The following is a 25015-nucleotide window of genomic DNA, read 5'->3' as shown; positions in this document are numbered from 1 at the left end:
TCAGTGGCAGCTGCTGATCTTATAAAGAGGGGAAGCTCATTTTCGGCCTAAATCATAAAAATTGTCCATTTATTTATATGTAAATTCTGCCCTGCGTTCTTTTTCAAGAAAATGCTCTGTAACCCTGTCGTACCAACTAGGCCTCTTTTCCAGTGACTTGACCAGTGTCCTCTCAATGTCCAGCAGAGCTAGGCTGCTTAAACGGCCTTGGCCCATTGTGTTACGGGTGTAGGTCTTGAGCCGCTTTAAACAGGAGAAGCTCCTTTCTACACCTGCAGATGTAGCTCCAATTGTTGGCACTAATGAGAACAGTTTGTAAAGCTGAGGCATTGCACTGTCTAACTCCATGTCTTTAAGGAACACCAAGTAATCACACAGCTTTCCCCTGTTACTCTGCAAGTCCTGATCTGAATACAGGACTTGATGTTCAGACCTCAGTCTCCCTGAATCAAAGTGATGGCCATAACTTTTCAGGACACTTTGGAAGACCTCCTCTGGAAATGCTTGTCTCATGTCATCAAATTTCCCTGGATTGACTAATTCTAAGAAAAGCATACTTTCCAAATTTGAAAAACGTCGAGGAATCTGCTCCAAGATGTTATCAAGGATGGCCATGTACAGATTTCTGTAGCGCTCTTGGGGATCCTGCAATTGGGTCAGACGGCGCTTTCTCATGGGCTCATCTCTTGGGTCTGATGTGAGATCTGCTGCTTTGGCATAAACAGCTTGGAAAGCCCCCTCTGACCTCTTCTCTTTGACAAATGCAAGAAGAGACTCAATTATTTTCTTGCAGTAAAGAACATCCATCGCTCTCTGCTGGACAATATCATAGACCACTTCATTCTCAGAGAAGATTTGTTCATATGTGTACAACATGAACACAAACTCAAAATCCTCCAGTTTCCTCGCGAAGCCTTTGGCACAATCCAGTGTATCATCATCATCATCATCATATCTGCAATGATGTTATCAAATGTCTGCAGGATACCATCATAATTGTTTGCCACAGTGCTCACTATCCGTGATGTGAAATTCCATCGAGTAGGAGCGTTTCTGGGTAACCTTGAGCAGCCTGCAGACTCCAGAAAAGACGTCCTCTTTGTGGATTTTGAGAAAAATGTGGCAAACCCAGAGAGTGATGCAAAAAAATTCTGCACTCAGGCAAGCATTTGGCCCCCTGTGACAGCACCAGATTCAGTCTGTGTGCATAGCAATGCACAAACATTGCACTGGGGGCTATTGCTTTCACTTTGGCCTGCGGACCATTGAGAGCAGAAGCCATGACAGCAGCCCCATCATAGGTCTGTGCCACAAGCTTATCCTTAAAATTGTAGCCCTGCATGTTCTCATTTAAAACATCAAAAATTGACTGAGCATCTCGCCCCCCAGAAACATCAAAAATCCAATGAAGCGCTCCTGAATTTTACCTGCACTATCCACATAGCGAACAATGACAGAGAGTTGGGCACGGCAGGATATATCAGTGGTTTCATCCACCTGCCATCCAAAAAAGGGAGCATCCTGAATTTCATCTCTGATCTGATCAGAAATGGTGGCTGCAAGAGCAGAGATCAAGTCATTTTGAACAGTGTGTGACATACCAGAAAACACATTTGACGACTCGAATTGTGTGGACAGGACAGAGTCATATTTAGCTAATGTGCTGTGAACTCTCTGTAATTCCCCTTGTTGGATGATTCGCTACTCTCATCATGTCCCCTAAATGACAGCTCCTGCCGGCCAAGCAAGGATGTCACATCAATAAGGGGGTTTAGGAAGGCCCTGTTTTGTTTAACAGTTTCATTATGTTTAGCCACTTGAATGCGAGCACCTTCATTGATTCCATGCTCAACCCTGATCCTGCCCATGCAACTTAATCTTGCACATGCACTCACATGTTCATTGCTATTTTCATGCCTTTTATATGCCCTGTCAAAGTTTGACAGATCTCCAAACCCCAATTTTGACCAAACAACACATCCATGAGATGGTTTCATCAAGAGACATGGCCAGCAGTACATTTTCTTTTTCACAGCACTTCCAGTCAGCCAGCTAACTTTGTCATACCAGGAGAGCTGAAAAGACCTGTTACTTTTCTTTATCTTTTGCACTAAATCAATCTTAGGTGTTGATCTGCCCTGCTGTTTAATTCTAAGTTTCTCCTCGTAAGGAAGACTTTCTAATGGCTTTGCCAAAATCAGGTCGACAATATTAGCACTGTCTGCCATCATGTGCAGTTTGCTAGCTGGCTAGTTCAGACTATATGAATTAATGAACAAACGATCTAATATATATATATATATATATTTAACTCAACGGGAGGAAATGTGGGAATTATGTTAAACTGAAACAATGAATGTGGTGTGAAATTGTGTGAAATATACGATGAAGGTTGCAGCAGTTTGTCTTTCGACTACACATGCAAAATCCGCGATGGGACTGAGTTGGAAATGGAGACACAGAGTGATACGCGTCATAATCTGAAGACAACGCCCACACCAACCGTCTCTTTGCATTGCGAGAAGCTGCCGCCTCCTTGTCAATTATGATTTATAACAAAAAAAAGTCTAAAAGCTGATATGTGACAATGTGTATAGCAAACAAGCTAAAAAAACAAACAAGAAATACGTTTTTATAAGCTGTCGACCCCAGAAAACAAGCGTTTTAGGACAAAAAAGTGGATTAAAAAGAGATGACAGACCCTCCAATCATCACGCAGACGCTCAGAGTCCGGGCCAGCCCACTCCTCCATTCATCACAGAGACGCTGAGCGTCCGTGGGCGGGACATAATCGCAGCATTATCCAATGACTGTCTTGTTTCTAAGCACTGAAAAAAACTGTTTAAAGCAGCCGCATTGAAGTCAATGGACGCTGGGCTTCAACAGAGTAATGCACTGTACGCTACGGGAATGAATGAGAAGGAAATCGAGTCAGCCGACCTAAGTAGCTGATTCTGAACGAAATTGTTTTCGTTCGAGATGAACGTGTTTAACGCATTTTTAGTCAATAAAATGTTAACATAATAGTACAGATATTTGACCATTCATTTTTTGACAATTATAGGGTAAGCTGAGCTTCCCTTACAGTCTTAAAGAAATCGCGTCTGATAAGAATATATTTTTATTTTAATATATTAAGCACAACCAATAAACAAACTTTAAAAGCCACACAGTTTACTGGGACTTTGTAAAATGTTTAATGTGAAAAGCACTTAACGTACACAAACAACCAGCAGAAAAAAACTCAAATTCTGTCAAATGTTACTTGTAATAAACACAAGCTGCTGTCAACAGAAGGAGTTGTTATTCCACAGATAAAGTGAATAATGTCACGTTAAGTGTTTTCTCCTCCATAGAAGTCCATTATAAGGAAACAGTTTAATGTGGGACATTCACACACGCTTAACATGAAACTTTACTTGTTGTGTTAATATTCTGTTAGACCACTGAGACGTTATCAAATGTTTGCAGCATTAAATACACTTCAGCTTTTACACAATTATTACACACATTTGATGACACACTATAGAAACAATGGTGCGTACGGTCCTGTGTAAGAAAACAGATGTGTGGTGTGAGAGCGTGAGAACAGCATTTTAATGATGAGGTGAAGATTTAACATGATGATGAATATTATTCAGTGTAATATGTGTTTCATTCATGACATTCTGCTGAAGTGAGAGACTGAAGTGTGTGTTATTGTTCTCTACAGGTTGAGGAGGTGTAAGATCACAGATGAAGGTTGTGTTGCTCTGACTTCAGCTCTGAGATCAAACCCCTCACACCTGAGACATCTGGATCTGTCTGATAATAATGTAGGAGATTCAGGAGTGAAGCTGATCTCTACTGTACTGGAGAATCCTCACTGTAAACTGAAGACACTGAAGTAAGATCATCTCTCTGATAGTCACACACACTGATCACACAACATTCATTCATGTTTATCAGTGTGTACTTTTAAAACATAAATCAATAATACTGTAAACACTCCATTAAATTCAGTTGTTTGGCTCGACATCAAGTGATCAGTCAGTGCTTGAAGTTCATGTGTTGAAGCAGAAAAATCAGGCGTGAAAATATGTGAGTGACTTTGACAAGGGCCAGATAGAGATGATAGAGACTGGGTCAGATCATGTTTAAAACACTTTGACCTGTCAGTGTTCCTCATTCCTGGTGAATGGACATCAGGGTCAGAGGTGCCCAAGACTTACTGATGAACATGTGGAGTGAAGCCGAGCTTGTCTGATCAGATCAGATGTGAAGAGCGTCTGGAGTTTAAAGTGATGAAAATCTCTATCACATTTCTTTAATATCAGGTGGATGATGGGTTGGTCAGAGGCAGTGTTTATGTTCTGGATAATGTTATGGTTTGAGATCATAATTCTTGTTTTAATGATGTGTGACTTCATATGTCACTTACTTTCAAGCAGCAATAAAAAACAGCGTTCATGAATACTGAAGTCAAGTACTGCGTGTGCACATTCAGAGCGTGATGTGTTGAGCACTAGAGAAAGAGTGAGATTAAAGGAGTAGTTCAGCTTCAACATCAACATTCTGTCATCATTTACTCACACTCTTGTTATTTCACACCTGTATGACTTTCTTTCTTCTGCAGAACACAAAAGAAGATATTTTGAAGAATGTTGTTAACAGCCCCACATTAACTGTCATTGGTTACTATAGAAGTGAATGAGGAGCTGTGCTGTAATATTACCAACATTTATCAAAATATCTTTATTTGTGTTCTACAGAAGAAAGAAAGTCATATGAAAGTCATCAGAATGTTGATGTTGAAGGTGAACTACTTCTTTAATATTGTATTTGATCTCTGTGTCTCTGTCAGCTCGTGTCTCTCGGGGTGCAGCGGTGCTCGTGCGTGTGAACACACAGCAGACAGCGAGTGATGTTACCGGAGGAGTTATTTAGTGTTTTCATGATGAATACTGTCAGTTCAAAAGATCATCTCTCTGATAGTCACACATGTACTGATTCTTACAGTAGCAGAAAACATCAAGTGTTTTTAAAACAAAGCAGAATTTATGGGACATAAAAGTTATGAAGTGATCTGATCAGACACAAGCTCCTCTTTGCTGGTTTTGTGTATGAACAGGTTTTCTCCTCTATTCATTATTAAAAACATTGTGTCAGGTACTCTTGTGAGTTTCAATGTTTATTTAATGATGACATAACTGAGGAACATTTGTCAAACCTGACAATCACACTCGGTCACGCAGCAAAAAAACACCAAAATAAAGTGTCTCGTCATTCTTGATCATGAACTCTGGAGCAGTTGACTTGTGATAAAAACACAATCTGACCCAACAGACCAACAAAACAGACTGTATGAGAGTGTTTGTGTTGATCTTTAAAGATTCTGAGCACAACTTTAACATTCAAGCCGATCTGTTATTGTACATTAATGTGACAGTAAGAAGTTCATCATACAACACATATGTTCTGAAAAAATCATCTGAACAAGTGATAAATTCTGACACTTTATTCTGAACAAATGAAAATGTAAATCTTAGTGATGTCATTTTATAAAACATTATTTTATATATTCATTATTTTTATTTAATAATGTCATTCTGCTGAAGTGAGAGACTGAAGTGTGTGTTATTGTTCTCTACAGGTTGATGAGGTGTAAGATCACAGATGAAGGTTGTGTTGCTCTGACTTCAGCTCTGAGATCAAACCCCTCACACCTGAGACATCTGGATCTGTCTGATAATAATGTAGGAGATTCAGGAGTGAAGCTGATCTCTACTGTACTGGAGAATCCTCACTGTAAACTGGAGACACTGAAGTAAGATCATCTCTCTGATAGTCACACATGTACTGATTCTTAGTTCATCATCTTCTATATTCATGTTCATGGGTTGGTTGTGGAGTATTTGAGATGCAGGAATGTCATAAAAACACAAACACAAAACTTTACATTATAAGTGTATTGTGATTGTCAAAACATTTGATAACTACAATCAACATCATTTTATTACTTTTAATTTTAGGTGAAATGTCTCTTTAAATGTTGAGCTCAGAACAGACATGGACTTTTCAAACAATGGTTAAAAGATCTTACCAAAAAGAATAAATCACTGAAATCAGGTGAAATGATGTATTTAAGTATATATAAGTATATATTTTTATTTTAATAGATTAAACACAACCAATAAACAAACTTTAAAAGTCACACAGTTTACTGAGACTTTGTAAAATGTTTAATGTGAAAAGCACTTAACGTACACAAACAACCATCAGAAAAAAACTCAATTTCTGTCAAATCTTACTTGTAATAAACACAAGCTGCTGTCAACAGAAGGAGTTGTTATTCCACAGATAAAGTGAATAATGTCACGTTAAGTGTTTTCTCCTCCATAGAAGTCCAGTATAAGGAAACAGTTTAATGTGGGACATTCACACACGCTTAACATGAAACTTTACTTGTTGTGTTTATATTCTGAGCTCATCAGATCATCTGCACATGAAAAACTTTATTTACAGAAGCGCTCGGCTCTGTCAACACTAACTCTCGTCTTCTTTCATTTGATTGGTCACCTCACTTATTTTGACATTGAGGAGCGCTGTTAGACCACTGAGACGTTATCAAATGTTTGAGCATTAAATACACTTCTGCTTTTACACAATTATTACACACATTTGATAACACACTATAGAAACAATGGTGCGTACGGTCCTGTGTAAGAAAACAGATGTGTGGTGTGAGAGCGTGAGAACAGCATTTTAATGATGAGATGAAGATTTAACATGATGATGAATGTTATTCAGTGTAATGTGTTTCATTCATGACATTCTGCTGAAGTGAGAGACTGAAGTGTGTGTTATTGTTCTCTACAGGTTGTGGATGTGTAATATCACAGATGAAGGTTGTGTTGCTCTGACTTCAGCTCTGAGATCAAACCCCTCACACCTGAGACATCTGGATCTGTCTGATAATAATGTAGGAGATTCAGGAGAGAAGCTGATCTCTACTGTACTGGAGAATCCTCACTGTAAACTGAAGACACTGAAGTAAGATCATCTCTCTGATAGTCACACATAGGTTTGAGCCGATAGATGATGACATCGTCCATAGCTGATGGTGACATTAATCATGATGTTGGGTCGGCATCGTGATTCCCCTTCATGACGCAATTTTCATCATCAGGGGGTCTGCGGTCGTCTCCATATCCCGTCCACATACATCACATTCTCAATACAAATGACATTCTGCACATGTGTCGAGCTCATCCATTCGCCCTTATCAGTAGTTGAGTTTGATTTAGAAGCTGCGCTATCATGTGTATAAAACAATGTTTTAAAATGAAAACGTTCCTCTTTTATACTGATGTTCCTACACATGTTTCAGAAAAAAAATTGCAGGTCACATGACCGTTTAGAAACACTGGACATGCGCACACAAATGTAAACAGTTATATACACATTCAAGCTGGTTGTAGATGACAGTTGTTCTGCTTCTATACTATATATCAGGTGAAATAGAGTCAAGAGTAGTATGTGCCAAACCTCAGTATGAATAAACAGTAGAGAGAAATACCCAGATGCTCTTCTGCTTGGGCCGAGGTGTGTGAGTGTGGATCAGATGGAGACTCTATCCCATGATGCCACAGGAGCTGAGCAACAGTCAAATTAAAAATTAAATCAAATAAAAATAGTGTAAAACTATAAGACTGATATCTGTTTATAAATGTAAGGACCAATAAAGGAAATTCATGAGACTAAATGAAGTTTTTATTAACGTCAGAGTACAGGTTGTTGTTAATACATCACAGGTCAGAGAGCATGACACCACAGTACTGAGAGAGATTTAAAAGCATACGGCTCATGATTCTCTCTCGTGTTGCTGTAATGTCACCGGCTCCATCAGTGTACGCAGCGCTGCATGAAGTCAAACAAGACTTAGAACATGGATTTCCTCATCTATCCACAATGACTGCGTCCTGTAACAATCACCTGAGATTAAACTACTGAAATTTAAACTAAATCATTTTAACCACTGAGGGAACCACTGACCATAATAGCAAATATATAAACTAACTCATGTATCCAGAAACATAACTTGCAAACACAAAACACAAAATACTTTCTTTATATAGAAAAACCCATGAAGAAGTATCACACACACACACACACACACACACAATACTACACAAACCATTGGAAATCCCAATAGTCCAACATCTACAAAAGTTCCCAAATCACAAAGTGTCTCTATGGAAACAGTAATCTTTAGCAGTCCACCGTCCAGGGTGTTGAAGTGTGGAGCTGAAGTAAGTCCTTGATATCCTCTAGCAAAAAGTCTCAGTTATGGAAAGAGAAACCTTTTCTGCTCCTTTGTTCTGGGTGTTGAAGTGCTTGATGAAGTCAGTCCTTGAAATCTCTGTCATCACAACATATTTACAATGTCCTGTTGACACAGACGCATAGAACCTCCTTAATGAAAACATTGAAGAATATGAAGATATAAAGAATCCTTTTGAGTGAACACAATAATAATGTTTTTATAGTCATTTAATGATGAGAATAAAAGTTCTGTCACTTCAGACAAAAAGATGATTGTCATTGACGTAACATGTTTATTTAATAATGACATTCTGCTGAAGTGAGAGACTGAAGTGTGTGTTATTGTTCTCTACAGGTTGAACTGGTGTGAGATCACAATCACAGATGAAGGTTGTGTTGCTCTGACTTCATATCAGACTCTAGGAGATTCAGGAGTGAAGCTGGTCTGTGATGTACTGGAGAATCCTCACTGTAAACTGAAGACACTGAAGTAAGATCATCTCTCTGATAGTCACACACACTGATCACACAACATTCATTCATGTTTATCAGTGTGTACTTTTAAAACATAAATCAATAATACTGTAAACACTCCATTAAATTCAGTTGTTTGGCTCGACATCAAGTGATCAGTCAGTGCTTGAAGTTCATGTGTTGAAGCAGAAAAATCAGGCGTGAAAATATGTGAGTGACTTTGACAAGGGCCAGATAGAGATGATAGAGACTGGGTCAGATCATGTTTAAAACACTTTGACCTGTCAGTGTTCCTCATTCCTGGTGAATGGACATCAGGGTCAGAGGTGCCCAAGACTTACTGATGAACATGTGGAGTGAAGCCGAGCTTGTCTGATCAGATCAGATGTGAAGAGCGTCTGGAGTTTAAAGTGATGAAAATCTCTATCACATTTCTTTAATATCAGGTGGATGATGGGTTGGTCGGAGGCAGTGTTTATGTTCTGGATAATGTTATGGTTTGAGATCATAATTCTTGTTTTAATGATGTGTGACTTCATATGTCACTTACTTTCAAGCAGCAATAAAAAACAGCGTTCATGAATACTGAAGTCAAGTACTGCGTGTGCACATTCAGAGCGTGATGTGTTGAGCACTAGAGAAAGAGTGAGATTAAAGGAGTAGTTCAGCTTCAACATCAACATTCTGTCATCATTTACTCAGACTCTTGTTATTTCACACCTGTATGACTTTCTTTCTTCTGCAGAACACAAAAGAAGATATTTTGAAGAATGTTGTTAACAGCCCCACATTAACTGTCATTGGTTACTATAGAAGTGAATGAGGAGCTGTGCTGTAATATTACCAACATTTATCAAAATATCTTTATTTGTGTTCTACAGAAGAAAGAAAGTCATATGACAGTCATCAGAATGTTGATGTTGAAGGTGAACTACTCCTTTAATATTGTATTTGATCTCTGTGTCTCTGTCAGCTCGTGTCTCTCGGGGTGCAGCGGTGCTCGTGCGTGTGAACACACAGCAGACAGCGAGTGATGTTACCGGAGGAGTTATTTAGTGTTTTCATGATGAATACTGTCAGTTCAAAAGATCATCTCTCTGATAGTCACACATGTACTGATTCTTACAGTAGCAGAAAACATCAAGTGTTTTTAAAACAAAGCAGAATTTATGGAACATAAAAGTTATGAAGTGATCTGATCAGACACAAGCTCCTCTTTGCTGGTTTTGTGTATGAACAGGTTTTCTCCTCTATTCATTATTAAAAACATTGTGTCAGGTACTCTTGTGAGTTTCAATGTTTATTTAATGATGACATAACTGAGGAACATTTGTCAAACCTGACAATCACACTCGGTCACGCAGCAAAAAAACACCAAAATAAAGTGTCTCGTCATTCTTGATCATGAACTCTGGAGCAGTTGACTTGTGATAAAAACACAATCTGACCCAACAGACCAACAAAACAGACTGTATGAGAGTGTTTGTGTTGATCTTTAAAGATTCTGAGCACAACTTTAACATTCAAGCCGATCTGTTATTGTACATTAATGTGACAGTAAGAAGTGCATTATACAACACATATGTTCTGAAAAAATCATCTGAACAAGTGATAAATTCTGACACTTTATTCTGAACAAATGAAAATGTAAATCTTAGTGATGTCATTTTATAAAACATTATTTTATATATTCATTATTTTTATTTAATAATGTCATTCTGCTGAAGTGAGAGACTGAAGTGTGTGTTATTGTTCTCTACAGGTTGAGTCAGTGTAAGATCACAGATGAAGGTTGTGTTGCTCTGACTTCAGCTCTGAGATCAAACCCCTCACACCTGAGACATCTGGATCTGTCTGATAATAATGTAGGAGATTCAGGAGAGAAGCTGATCTCTACTGTACTGGAGAATCCTCACTGTAAACTGGAGACACTGAAGTAAGATCATCTCTCTGATAGTCACATGTACTGATTCTTAGTTCATCATCTTCTATATTCATGTTCATGGGTTGGTTGTGGAGTATTTGAGATGCAGGAATGTCATAAAAACACAAACATAAAACTTTACATTATAAGTGTATTGTGATTGTCAAAACATTTGATAACTACAATCAACATCATTTTATTACTTTTAATTTTAGGTGAACTGTCTCTTTAAATGTTGAGCTCAGAACAGACATGGACTTTTCAAACAATGGTTAAGAGATCTTACCAAAAAGAATAAATCACTGAAATCAGGTGAAATGATGTATTTAAGTATATATAAGTATATATTTTTATTTTAATAGATTAAACACAACCAATAAACAAACTTTAAAAGTCACACAGTTTACTGAGACTTTGTAAAATGTTTAATGTGAAAAGCACTTAACGTACACAAACAACCATCAGAAAAAAACTCAATTTGTGTCAAATCTTACTTGTAATAAACACAAGCTGCTGTCAACAGAAGGAGTTGTTATTCCACAGATAAAGTGAATAATGTCACGTTAAGTGTTTTCTCCTCCATAGAAGTCCATTATAAGGAAACAGTTTAATGTGGGACATTCACACACGCTTAACATGAAACTTTACTTGTTGTGTTTATATTCTGAGCTCATCAGATCATCTGCACATGAAAAACTTTATTTACAGAAGCGCTCGGCTCTGTCAACACTAACTCTCGTCTTCTTTCATTTGATTGGTCACCTCACTTATTTTGACATTGAGGAGCGCTGTTAGACCACTGAGACGTTATCAAATGTTTGAGCATTAAATACACTTCTGCTTTTACACAATTATTACACACATTTGATAACACACTATAGAAACAATGGTGCGTACGGTCCTGTGTAAGAAAACAGATGTGTGGTGTGAGAGCGTGAGAACAGCATTTTAATGATGAGCTGAAGATTTAACATGATGATGAATGTTATTCAGTGTAATATGTGTTTCATTCATGACATTCTGCTGAAGTGAGAGACTGAAGTGTGTGTTATTGTTCTCTACAGGTTGATGAGGTGTAAGATCACAGATGAAGGTTGTGTTGCTCTGACTTCAGCTCTGAGATCAAACCCCTCACACCTGAGACATCTGGATCTGTCTGATAATAATGTAGGAGATTCAGGAGTGAAGCTGATCTCTACTGTACTGGAGAATCCTCACTGTAAACTGGAGACACTGAAGTAAGATCATCTCTCTGATAGTCACACATGTACTGATTCTTAGTTCATCATCTTCTATATTCATGTTCATGGGTTGGTTGTGGAGTATTTGAGATGCAGGAATGTCATAAAAACACAAACACAAAACTTTACATTATAAGTGTATTGTGATTGTCAAAACATTTGATAACTACAATCAACATCATTTTATTACTTTTAATTTTAGGTGAAATGTCTCTTTAAATTTTGAGCTCAGATCAGACATGGACTTTTCAAACAATGGTTAAAAGATCTTACCAAAAAGAATAAATCACTGAAATCAGGTGAAATGATGTATTTAAGTATATATAAGTATATATTTTTATTTTAATAGATTAAACACAACCAATAAACAAACTTTAAAAGTCACACAGTTTACTGAGACTTTGTAAAATGTTTAATGTGAAAAGCACTTAACGTACACAAACAACCATCAGAAAAAAACTCAATTTCTGTCAAATCTTACTTGTAATAAACACAAGCTGCTGTCAACAGAAGGAGTTGTTATTCCACAGATAAAGTGAATAATGTCACGTTAAGTGTTTTCTCCTCCATAGAAGTCCATTATAAGGAAACAGTTTAATGTGGGACATTCACACACGCTTCACATGAAACTTTACTTGTTGTGTTTATATTCTGAGCTCATCAGATCATCTGCACATGAAAAACTTTATTTACAGAAGCGCTCGGCTCTGTCAACACTAACTCTCGTCTTCTTTCATTTGATTGGTCATCTCACTTATTTTGACATTGAGGAGCGCTGTTAGACCACTGAGACGTTATCAAATGTTTGAGCATTAAATACACTTCTGCTTTTACACAATTATTACACACATTTGATAACACACTATAGAAACAATGGTGCGTACGGTCCTGTGTAAGAAAACAGATGTGTGGTGTGAGAGCGTGAGAACAGCATTTTAATGATGAGATGAAGATTTAACATGATGATGAATGTTATTCAGTGTAATATGTGTTTCATTCATGACATTCTGCTGAAGTGAGAGACTGAAGTGTGTGTTATTGTTCTCTACAGGTTGAGGAGGTGTAAGATCACAGATGAAGGTTGTGTTGCTCTGACTTCAGCTCTGAGATCAAACCCCTCACACCTGAGACATCTGGATCTGTCTGATAATAATGTAGGAGATTCAGGAGAGAAGCTGATCTCTACTGTACTGGAGAATCCTCACTGTAAACTGAAGACACTGAAGTAAGATCATCTCTCTGATAGTCACACATAGGTTTGAGCCGATAGATGATGACATCGTCCATAGCTGATGGTGACATTAATCATGATGTTGGGTCGGCATCGTGATTCCCCTTCATGACGCAATTTTCATCATCAGGGGGTCTGCGGTCGTCTCCATATCCCGTCCACATACATCACATTCTCAATACAAATGACATTCTGCACATGTGTTGAGCTCATCCATTCGCCCTTATCAGTAGTTGAGTTTGATTTAGAAGCTGCGCTATCATGTGTATAAAACAATGTTTTAAAATGAAAACGTTCCTCTTTTATACTGATGTTCCTACACATGTTTCAGAAAAAAAATTGCAGGTCACATGACCGTTTAGAAACACTGGACATGCGCACACAAATGTAAACAGTTATATACACATTCAAGCTGGTTGTAGATGACAGTTGTTCTGCTTCTATACTATATATCAGGTGAAATAGAGTCAAGAGTAGTATGTGCCAAACCTCAGTATGAATAAACAGTAGAGAGAAATACCCAGATGCTCTTCTGCTTGGGCCGAGGTGTGTGAGTGTGGATCAGATGGAGACTCTATCCCATGATGCCACAGGAGCTGAGCAACAGTCAAATTAAAAATTAAATCAAATAAAAATAGTGTAAAACTATAAGACTGATATCTGTTTATAAATGTAAGGACCAATAAAGGAAATTCATGAGACTAAATGAAGTTTTTATTAACGTCAGCGTACAGGTTGTTGTTAATACATCACAGGTCAGAGAGCATGACACCACAGTACTGAGAGAGATTTAAAAGCATACGGCTCATGATTCTCTCTGGTGTTGCTGTAATGTCACCGCCTCCATCAGTGTACGCAGCGCTGCATGAAGTCAAACAAGACTTAGAACATGGATTTCCTCATCTATCCACAATGACTGCGTCCTGTAACAATCACCTGAGATTAAACTACTGAAATTTAAACTAAATCATTTTAACCACTGAGGGAACCACTGACCATAATAGCAAATATATAAACTAACTCATGTATCCAGAAACATAACTTGCAAACACAAAACACAAAATACTTTCTTTATATAGAAAAACCCATGAAGAAGTATCACACACACACACACACACACACAATACTACACAAACCATTGGAAATCCCAATAGTCCAACATCTACAAAAGTTCCCAAATCACAAAGTGTCTCTATGGAAACAGTAATCTTTAGCAGTCCACCGTCCAGGGTGTTGAAGTGTGGAGCTGAAGTAAGTCCTTGATATCCTCTAGCAAAAAGTCTCAGTTATGGAAAGAGAAACCTTTTCTGCTCCTTTGTTCTGGGTGTTGAAGTGCTTGATGAAGTCAGTCCTTGAAATCTCTGTCATCACAACATATTTACAATGTCCTGTTGACACAGACGCATAGAACCTCCTTAATGAAAACATTGAAGAATATGAAGATATAAAGAATCCTTTTGAGTGAACACAATAATAATGTTTTTATAGTCATTTAATGATGAGAATAAAAGTTCTGTCACTTCAGACAAAAAGATGATTGTCATTGACGTAACATGTTTATTTAATAATGACATTCTGCTGAAGTGAGAGACTGAAGTGTGTGTTATTGTTCTCTACAGGTTGAACTGGTGTGAGATCACAATCACAGATGAAGGTTGTGTTGCTCTGACTTCATATCAGACTCTAGGAGATTCAGGAGTGAAGCTGGTCTGTGATGTACTGGAGAATCCTCACTGTAAACTGAAGACACTGAAGTAAGATCATCTCTCTGATAGTCACACACACTGATCACACAACATTCATTCATGTTTATCAGTGTGTACTTTTAAAACATAAATCAATAATACTGTAAACACTCCATTAAATTCAGTTGTTTGGCTCGACATCAAGTGATCAGTCAGTGCTTGAAGTTCATGTGTTGAAGCAGAAAAATCAGGCGTGAAAATATGTGAGTGACTTTGACAAGGGCCAGATAGAGATGATAGAGACTGGGTCAGATCATGTTTAAAACACTTTGACCTGTCAGTGTTCCTCATTCCTGGTGAATGGACATCAGGGTCAGAGGTGCCCAAGACTTACTGATGAACATGTGGAGTGAAGCCGAGCTTGTCTGATCAGATCAGATGTGAAGAGCGTCTGGAGTTTAAAGTGATGAAAATCTCTATCACATTTCTTTAATATCAGGTGGATGATGGGTTGGTCGGAGGCAGTGTTTATGTTCTGGATAATGTTATGGTTTGAGATCATAATTCTTGTTTTAATGATGTGTGACTTCATATGTCACTTACTTTCAAGCAGCAATAAAAAACAGCGTTCATGAATACTGAAGTCAAGTACTGCGTGTGCACATTCAGAGCGTGATGTGTTGAGCACTAGAGAAAGAGTGAGATTAAAGGAGTAGTTCAGCTTCAACATCAACATTCTGTCATCATTTACTCACACTCTTGTCATTTCACACCTGAAAGAAAGTCATATGACAGTCATCAGAATGTTGATGTTGAAGCTGAACTACTCCTTTAATATTGTAGCCGATCTCTGTGTCTCTGTCAGCTCGTGTCTCTCGGGGTGCAGCGGTGCTCGTGCGTGTGAACACACAGCAGACAGCGAGTGATGTTACCGGAGGAGTTATTTAGTGTTTTCATGATGAATACTGTCAGTTCAAAAGATCATCTCTCTGATAGTCACACATGTACTGATTCTTACAGTAGCAGAAAACATCAAGTGTTTTTAAAACAAAGCAGAATTTATGGGACATAAAAGTTATGAAGTGATCTGATCAGACACAAGCTCCTCTTTGCTGGTTTTGTGTATGAACAGGTTTTCTCCTCTATTCATTATTAAAAACATTGTGTCAGGTACTCTTGTGTGTTTCAATGTTTATTTAATGATGACATAACTGAGGAACATTTGTCAAACCTGACAATCACACTCGGTCACGCAGCAAAAAAACACCAAAATAAAGTGTCTCGTCATTCTTGATCATGAACTCTGGAGCAGTTGACTTGTGATAAAAACACAATCTGACCCAACAGACCAACAAAACAGACTGTATGAGAGTGTTTGTGTTGATCTTTAAAGATTCTGAGCACAACTTTAACATTCAAGCCGATCTGTTATTGTACATTAATGTGACAGTAAGAAGTTCATCATACAACACATATGTTCTGAAAAAATCATCTGAACAAGTAATAAATTCTGACACTTTATTCTGAGCAAATGAAAATGTAAATCTTAGTGATGTCATTTTATAAAACATTATTTTATATAGTCATTATTTTTATTTAATAATGACATTCTGCTGAAGTGAGAGACTGAAGTGTGTGTTATTGTTCTCTACAGGTTGATGAGGTGTAAGATCACAGATGAAGGTTGTGTTGCTCTGACTTCAGCTCTGAGATCAAACCCCTCACACCTGAGACATCTGGATCTGTCTGATAATAATGTTGGAGATTCAGGAGTGAAGCTGATCTCTACTGTACTGGAGAATCCTCACTGTAAACTGGAGACACTGAAGTAAGATCATCTCTATGATAGTCACACATGTACTGATTCTTAGTTCATCATCTTCTATATTCATGTTCATGGGTTGGTTGTGGAGTATTTGAGATGCAGGAATGTCATAAAAACACAAACACAAAACTTTACATTATGAGTGTATTGTGATTGTCAAAACATTTGATAACTACAATCATATGATGCAGTTTCTTGTTTTCCTGTATCTTTGGTGTGTTCATGCTTATATTAGACACTTAAAATGGCACAAATGAAAGTCTCAAACCAAAGGAGATGTTTAATTTAAAAACAGAGGCTCATCCAAACCTTCCTAAAAAACGTCTCTTTTAAACACACCCTCACATGTGTATGTCAGTTTGTGAGAAGCGTTGAAGAAAAACGGCCAAAATGTTTACTCACAGAAAGAAGGTGTGTGTGTTCACGCTGTTGTGTTGTTGTTGCTGCGTCATGTGTTTATTACAAAAGAAAAACTACTTAGTTGGGTCTCTTAAACGAGGACACGAGTATAAATTGGTGGTTAAGTTTATTAACAACACTGTTTCAAAACAACACAAATCCAAAATCTGAGTGTGTGCAGCACATCAACACCTGGTTGTGCACAACAACTGTTTCTAAAGAATTTGTAACTGACTATTCAAACGAAAGCTTTATGTCTGTCCTACGATCACAAATGCATAAATTGTTTTATATTTACAAGTGTCAAATATTCGGCCAATCACAACGCACTGGGTAGCTGGCCAATCAGAGTACACATCACTTTCACAATGATGAGTTTTGTTAAAAATCGAGGCGTTTCAGAAAGGCGGGGCAAAGAGAAGCAACAGTAATGCACGTGTGTGAAAATAATATGTGTAAACACACGTTATTCAACCAATTACACAATAATGTTCGTTTTAGTCATCCAATAGAACCTCTTTAAATGTTGAGCTCAGATCAGAGATGAGAAATCTTGCCATAAATAAAAACACCACAGAAATCAAGAAAAAAGTTTCTCTTCTCGATTTTATTGTTAAATGATGTATTTAAGTATTTGCAAATCAGATTTTTATTTTAATAGATTAAACACAACCAATAAACAAACTTTAAAAGCCACACAGTTTACTGAGACTTTGTAAAATGTTTAATGTGAAAAGCACTTAACGTACACAAACAACCAGCAGAAAAAACTCAATTCCTGTCAAATCTTACTTGTAATAAACACAAACTGCTGTCAACAGAAGGAGTTGTTATTCCACAGATAAAGTGAATAATGTCACGTTAAGTGTTTTCTCCTCCATAGAAGTCCATTATAAGGAAACAGTTTAATGTGGGACATTCACACACGCTTAACATGAAACTTTACTTGTTGTGTTTATATTCTGATCTCATCAGATCATCTGCACATGAAAAACTTTATTTACAGAAGCGCTCGGCTCTGTCAACACTAACTCTCGTCTTCTTTCATTTGATTGGTCACCTCACTTATTTTGACATTGAGGAGCGCTGTTAGACCACTGAGACGTTATCAAATGTTTGCAGCATTAAATACACTTCAGCTTTTACACAATTATTACACACATTTGATGACACACTATAGAAACAATGGTGCGTACGGTCCTGTGTAAGAAAACAGATGTGTGGTGTGAGAGCGTGAGAACAGCATTTTAATGATGAGGTGAAGATTTAACATGATGATGAATGTTATTCAGTGTAATATGTGTTTCATTCATGACATTCTGCTGAAGTGAGAGACTGAAGTGTGTGTTATTGTTCTCTACAGGTTGAGTCGGTGTAAGATTACAGATGAAGGTTGTGTTGCTCTGACTTCAGCTCTGAGATCAAACCCCTCACACCTGAGACATCTGGATCTGTCTGATAATAATGTAGGAGATTCAGGAGTGAAGCTGATCTCTACTGTACTGGAGAATCCTCACTGTAAACTGGAGACACTGAAGTAAGATCATCTCTCTGATAGTCACACATGTACTGATTCTTAGTTCATCATCTTCTATATTCATGTTCAAGGGTTGGTTGGAGAGTATTTGAGATGCAGGAATGTCATAAAAACACAAACACAAAACTTTACATTATAAGTGTATTGTGATTGTCAAACATTTGATAACTACAATCAACATCATTTTATTACTTTTAATTTTAGGTGAAATGTCTCTTTAAATTTTGATCTCAGATCAGACATGGACTTTTCAAACAATGGTTAAGAGATCTTGCCAAAAAGAATAAATCACTGAAATCAGGTGAAATGATGTATTTAAGTATATATAAGTATATATTTTTATTTTAATATATTAAACACAACCAATAAACAAACTTTAAAAGTCACACAGTTTACTGGGACTTTGTAAAATGTTTAATGTGAAAAGCACATAACGTACACAAACAACCACCAGAAAAAACTCAAATTCTGTCAAATCTTACTTGTAATAAACACAAACTGCTGTCAACAGAAGGAGTTGTTATTCCACAGATAAAGTGAATAATGTCACGTTAAGTGTTTTCTCCTCCATAGAAGTCCATTATAAGGAAACAGTTTAATGTGGGACATTCACACACGCTTAACATGAAACTTTACTTGTTGTGTTTATATTCTGAGCTCATCAGATCATCTGCACATGAAAAACTTTATTTACAGAAGCGCTCGGCTCTGTCAACACTAACTCTCGTCTTCTTTCATTTGATTGGTCATCTCACTTATTTTGACATTGAGGAGCGCTGTTAGACCACTGAGACGTTATCAAATGTTTGAGCATTAAATACACTTCTGCTTTTACACAATTATTACACACATTTGATGACACACTATAGAAACAATGGTGCGTACGGTCCTGTGTAAGAAAACAGATGTGTGGTGTGAGAGCGTGAGAACAGCATTTTAATGATGAGATGAAGATTTAACATGATGATGAATGTTATTCAGTGTAATATGTGTTTCATTCATGACATTCTGCTGAAGTGAGAGACTGAAGTGTGTGTTATTGTTCTCTACAGGTTGTGGATGTGTAATATCACAGATGAAGGTTGTGTTGCTCTGACTTCAGCTCTGAGATCAAACCCCTCACACCTGAGACATCTGGATCTGTCTGATAATAATGTAGGAGATTCAGGAGTGAAGCAGATCTGTGAACTGAGAGATGATCCACATTATAAACTAGAGACAGTGACGTGAGTAGAGCTCATTTAAATAATTGTTTCATCAGTTCAACAACTATAAAAACTTACTCAAATAAATGTAAATGACTCTGGTGCAGCTATAAGATCAGTGTTTCTGTTTTAAGACATTTCTCATTATTTCCTTATAATGTATTTGTTAAAATCTTTCTACCCATCTCTACCCCTCTGACTAGTTTAAACTAAGAAATATTTGTATTTAGACAAAAACTTAATCAAACTTCATATGTGTTTTATTTCTGAGATTTTAGCCCAGCACAAAACAAAAACTATATTTTTCAAAACAGTTTGTGGAGCACATATGAGTTGTGAATAATAAAACACAAGAGTAAATGTGAAGTGTACAGATGAACACACTTGATGTTTTATAAGTGCAGCACAATAAGAATTCAATTCAATGAGTGTGATGAAGAGTCTGTTCACTTCAGGATTTAATACTGTCATCTTACTCTTCTTAAACATATGATTATTATTTATGTGGTGCTTTATTCTTTTATTTCCTGCTGTTTGTTTGATGGATGTTCACCTCAGTGTTTGTGCACACATGGGTAGATGTTTTTATTTGATGCTCTTGATCATTATTATTGATCATCATCATCATCATCATCATCACACGTGTGCAGTGAGTGAAAGTCTTGAGTGCTTCAGACACTGCAGAATACTGACAGACTGTAGAAATAACAACACACAATATATACACAAAACATCTACACAATAAAGTGCCAGATGACACATATAATACAGGTTATAAATTCAACAGAGGAAGATTAAAGTGAGTTTATTATTGTTGATATGTGTAGTGATGATACATTACTTCTGTCTTTGTGTTTCTCTTTTAGGACTCACAGGTGATGTCAGTAATGTGTGTGTTTAAAGGTGTGTGTGTGTGATCTTCAGTATCATCTGATGGACAATAAGAAGACGACACTATAGTGACATCACAGACACACAATCAACACACACTGAAGACACAATAACACCTCACACTGATAACACTGTTTGAAAACAATCATTCACACATTCAGTTTCATAATCCTGTGATAGTCTTGATGAAGTGACTGAAAAACTTCTTCAACAAAAGAAAATGATGTTACACAATATTGTCAGGACAGTAAACACACACAAATGTTGTGTAAACTCCAGTAGATTTGAATCAAATAGAGCAAATCTAGTGTGTGTGTTCAGAGATGTACAGTAAAGATCATCATGTGTGTGACTCACTTTATCAACCAATAAAACAAATGAATTTAAACGTCACAACATCTGAAGAAGGATCAGAAATAGAAAGAGATTGAAACTTTGAGTCTGAATCTTTTGACTTTTATTGTCTAAATGTGATTTGACTTTTGTATGGATTTGGTTTATTCTGCTGTGAAACTGAAGTTTCTGGAGTTTCAGAGACAGCTGTCAGATGATGTGTTTGGGTTTTAAGAGCTTCATGTTGATGTGCGTTTGAACACAATTCAATCTATTTGCTCGTAATGTTTTGAATCTTTGTGATATTACAGATCAGGTCAGTTAGATAATAATAAGAGAAGAAGTGTTTGTGAGATTATTTGTCAGATTCAGAACACAGTGGGATTATTGTCCACGAGTGCTTCAGATTGTTATATTTACAGGTTTACACAGAGACTGTAAGTGTAATCTTATCACACATGTATTTATTCTTCAAGTTCTTTAATTCAATTTAATTCATGTGATTGAGTAAATATCACAAAAATAAACAGTTATATTAACTTAATAAAATCATTCAGATGATTTTTCAGTGGAATATATTAAAAATAGTTAAAAAATCCAACAGTTCATTTCTCTAAAATTCACTTATATTATAGTATACTAAGTATTTAATTAACACATTATATTTTTGATATACACTTAGCATTTGTGGTCAATTCTACTTTACTCGAGTTACTCAGATTAATTTCATTTATAATTACATTTACACAATTTAAACATTATATTTCATTGATTTCACATCTTAAAAGTGTTCTCAAGTTTTTTGAGTATAAATTGTTTCACGTTAAATCTCTGTGACATCTTTAGGAGTGTGATGAAGTGTTGACAAAAATATATGAAAATCTTTCTTTGAAAAGTCAACATCGTCCTCTGTTGGTCATAATGTGGAACACTTTAACCTCAGAAAAACATTTTGTTCAGGAGTCAGTCGTTTTATTTGAAGCTTTCTAGTTTACAGATGTCATCAATATGATGAATGAGCTCAGATAGATTCTTTCTGATAAATTAATGAACCATTTAATTCATGTTTAAATTCATAAAGTCTTAGTGTTCGATAAGCAGCACTTGTCATGTTGTGAACATATATGTATAAAGCTTGATTATAAGTATTATTATAATGATAATGATAATAGAAAACTGAAATGTGACATAAACCTGATGTTTTAATGTTATAACTGCATGAATAAAAAGAGAGATTCTAATGAAATACATGCTCAATAATGAGCAATTTCTCACATGTTATAAATGTTTAATAAATGTTTTCTTCATTTATTTGACTCGAAAGCAGATTTATTGTTATCTTGATTTTGATCAGACTGAACACTTTTGTTGTGTTTCTTATATCTTCTCACTATTTGTCAGGTATTTCATTAGAATCCCTTTTTATTCATGTGGTTATAACTGCTTTATAATGCATTTGTAAGTGACTTAATAATCATTAATGAACACATTTATAAATGCTTCATAAAGGGTACCTTAGTGTAAAATTATACCAAAATATCTTTAGAAAAGTCATGTAAAAAGGTACATAAATAATGTAGGGAAACACTTTTCAGCTTCAAAACAATAATAAATGACTTATGTTATTATCACACATGATGTGGATTAGATATTTGGTCTAATGTGGTGTTCTCTGAGGAAAATGATCCAATTCACACCAAAATTTGTCAACATGAGGCCATGATACTGGTGATAAACTGTAAATGAATTTTGAATAACGCTGTTGCCATGGCGATTTATTAAAAAATATAAAAGTACTTTTCTTATATCTTTAAAGTTTATTATCCAAATACTTCAACACCTTTTACAACTATGTTTTTCTTTCATAGTTTGTCTAAAGGTTTAATAAAACGTGTTGTTTTTTGACAAGTGTTTTCAGGGACAAGAATGAAATTTAGATTTTTCTTCAGTCATTGAAAATATCAAAGAACTTGAATTTAATTTAATCTAAAATCAAGACATTATAAGAGTTTTAAAGGGTCAATGATTCAAAAAGACCAAAGATCATTTTTTACAATATAATATGTATTATTTTAGTAGCTTTCAGTATCATTGTTTATTTTAGTATTATATCTTATAGCTAGATTACAAGATTAATAAAAAATAAGATATTTAATTCATTAAATAAATTGCAATACAAGAAAAACAAAAGCTTTTGTTTAAAAAAGAAAAGAGAGTGATACATCTCTTTCAGTAGATGTGTAGGTATAGGGTCTAGTGTGCAAAATATTCATTTTTGGGTGTACACTGTAAAATCTAATAGTTGTCCTTACTTAGAAATTATTTGTTAACTTTACTCAGTTGTCAAAATGTATATATTTTACTAGTTTTTATTAAGTTAAGTTAACAATTACTTGCAGGGGAAATCAAACTACTTACTTTTCGCATTTATTATATTTTACTTAAATCAAGCAAGTAGCGGCAAGCGAAGTCATTACTTTACTACACCAGCAAGAGGCAGTGGAGAGCAGATCTTGCCTGTACGCAGAAAAGATTCCCTACATGCTTTGCGCCAGACTGCATTAGGAGAGTACATTTAAAAAAATATGATTATTTTATGTGTTTTTATTTAAATTAAAGACTTGATAGTGTTTAATGTTCACTTCTCTTAGATATTTAAAAGAGTTTGACATATTTTTCAGTTTTGTGGTTACCACTGTTTAGAAGACATGTGCATGTGATTAGGGTCTGCGAACCTCATGTGTTTGTTACCAATGAGCATAGTCTGTGCATACAGTTCTGAGATCTGTCTCCTCTTGCTTGTTTTGTGTTGCACAAGTCAAGGTGTTTGATTTATGCATTTTTAGAATTACATTTATGTGAAATAAAAAAAAGAATTATTGAATTAAAACTCTAATGATGAATGCAATAAATCCAATGGAAATTATTAAATTGGCAATAATAGTTAATTCTGATTACTCCACACTAAGTCAAAAGTACATCTGAACTATTATTTTAAGTTACTTGAACTCAACAATACCTTTTCACTTTACTTAGTATTTTTAAGGCAATCGGTTTGCATGTTTTTTTAAGTAAGATCAACTAATTAGATTTTACAGTGTAGTGTCTCTTTAAGATTCATGTGAGTAGATCACATTAGCTCATCCTTCAGATGTTTTTTCTTTTGATAGTTTTCTGGAAACAGTGATGTGTGTGTGAGGGGACTTCACAAAAGTGAAAGAAATAAATTCACATGAATCAGTTAGTGATCATATGAACTCTTTTAATCTCCTGATCTATAGAACTGAACATGTTCTCTCCGTCCCAGAACTAATTTCTTCATTTACTGTTATAAAGTCTGACTTTCTGTTTAAATGTGAAGCGTTGTGTAGAAATATTGAACACTAACAATGGATTTCACTTCCGGCACAATGTTTTGAATGAGTCATTTCAGATTTCAGGAATCACTCTTGTATGTCATTCTGGTGCATTTGACAGACGCTTTCATCTCAAATGTGATTGTTTAGTGTGATCAGCTCTGATTTAAAATGATGATTTAGATTGACAGATGATCTGTCTTACATCTGATCTCATACAAAAACAATGTTTAACAGAAGCAGAAGTTGTGCTGTAATGATGGAGTTTTATTGAGTTTATCATCTCTTCAGAGAGAGAGAGTTCAGTCATCTGTGCTCATTATATTACCTTGAATGTGAGAGATTAAAAACACATTGTTTTAGTCTTTATTAAAACCATCAGTCAGTGTCTCATCACTGTCGACTCCAAATGCCAAACACTGATCGCCGTGGAGACCTGCTGCCCGTCGCCATGACGACAGAGATGGGTGGTTGTACATTAAAGATTAATTTACTTAATCAAGTGGAAAAGAGTGTTTTTCATCAGCAGAGATCAGTGCAGTACTGCGCTCGAACACCAGGTGGCAGTATCAATTCAATTCAGAAAGCTTTATTAGCATGACAAAAATAT

The 25015-nt window shown here is 36.0% G+C and overlaps 1 protein-coding gene across 1 annotated transcript in view; it reads left to right on the top strand.

Annotated features, from left to right (window-relative positions):
- The window catches only part of LOC130428783 (protein NLRC3-like), a 48063-nt gene extending 23616 nt beyond the window's left edge, over positions 1–24447 (top strand). The window contains 12 exon segments of the mRNA XM_056757024.1: positions 3713–3886; positions 5633–5806; positions 6859–7032; positions 8660–8794; positions 10541–10714; positions 11767–11940; positions 12995–13168; positions 14794–14928; positions 16514–16687; positions 18447–18620; positions 19673–19846; positions 20692–24447. Of these exon segments, the coding sequence (XP_056613002.1) occupies positions 3713–3886; positions 5633–5806; positions 6859–7032; positions 8660–8794; positions 10541–10714; positions 11767–11940; positions 12995–13168; positions 14794–14928; positions 16514–16687; positions 18447–18620; positions 19673–19846; positions 20692–20704 (1849 nt within the window). The 3' untranslated portion in view covers positions 20705–24447.
- The last annotated feature ends 568 nt before the right edge of the window (positions 24448–25015 follow it).

The sequence above is a fragment of the Triplophysa dalaica genome, chromosome 9, assembly GCF_015846415.1.
Source record: "Triplophysa dalaica isolate WHDGS20190420 chromosome 9, ASM1584641v1, whole genome shotgun sequence".
Taxonomy (NCBI): domain Eukaryota; kingdom Metazoa; phylum Chordata; class Actinopteri; order Cypriniformes; family Nemacheilidae; genus Triplophysa; species Triplophysa dalaica.
Note: the sequence above shows the minus strand (reverse complement) of the source record. Positions and strands in the feature narration are given on the sequence as shown.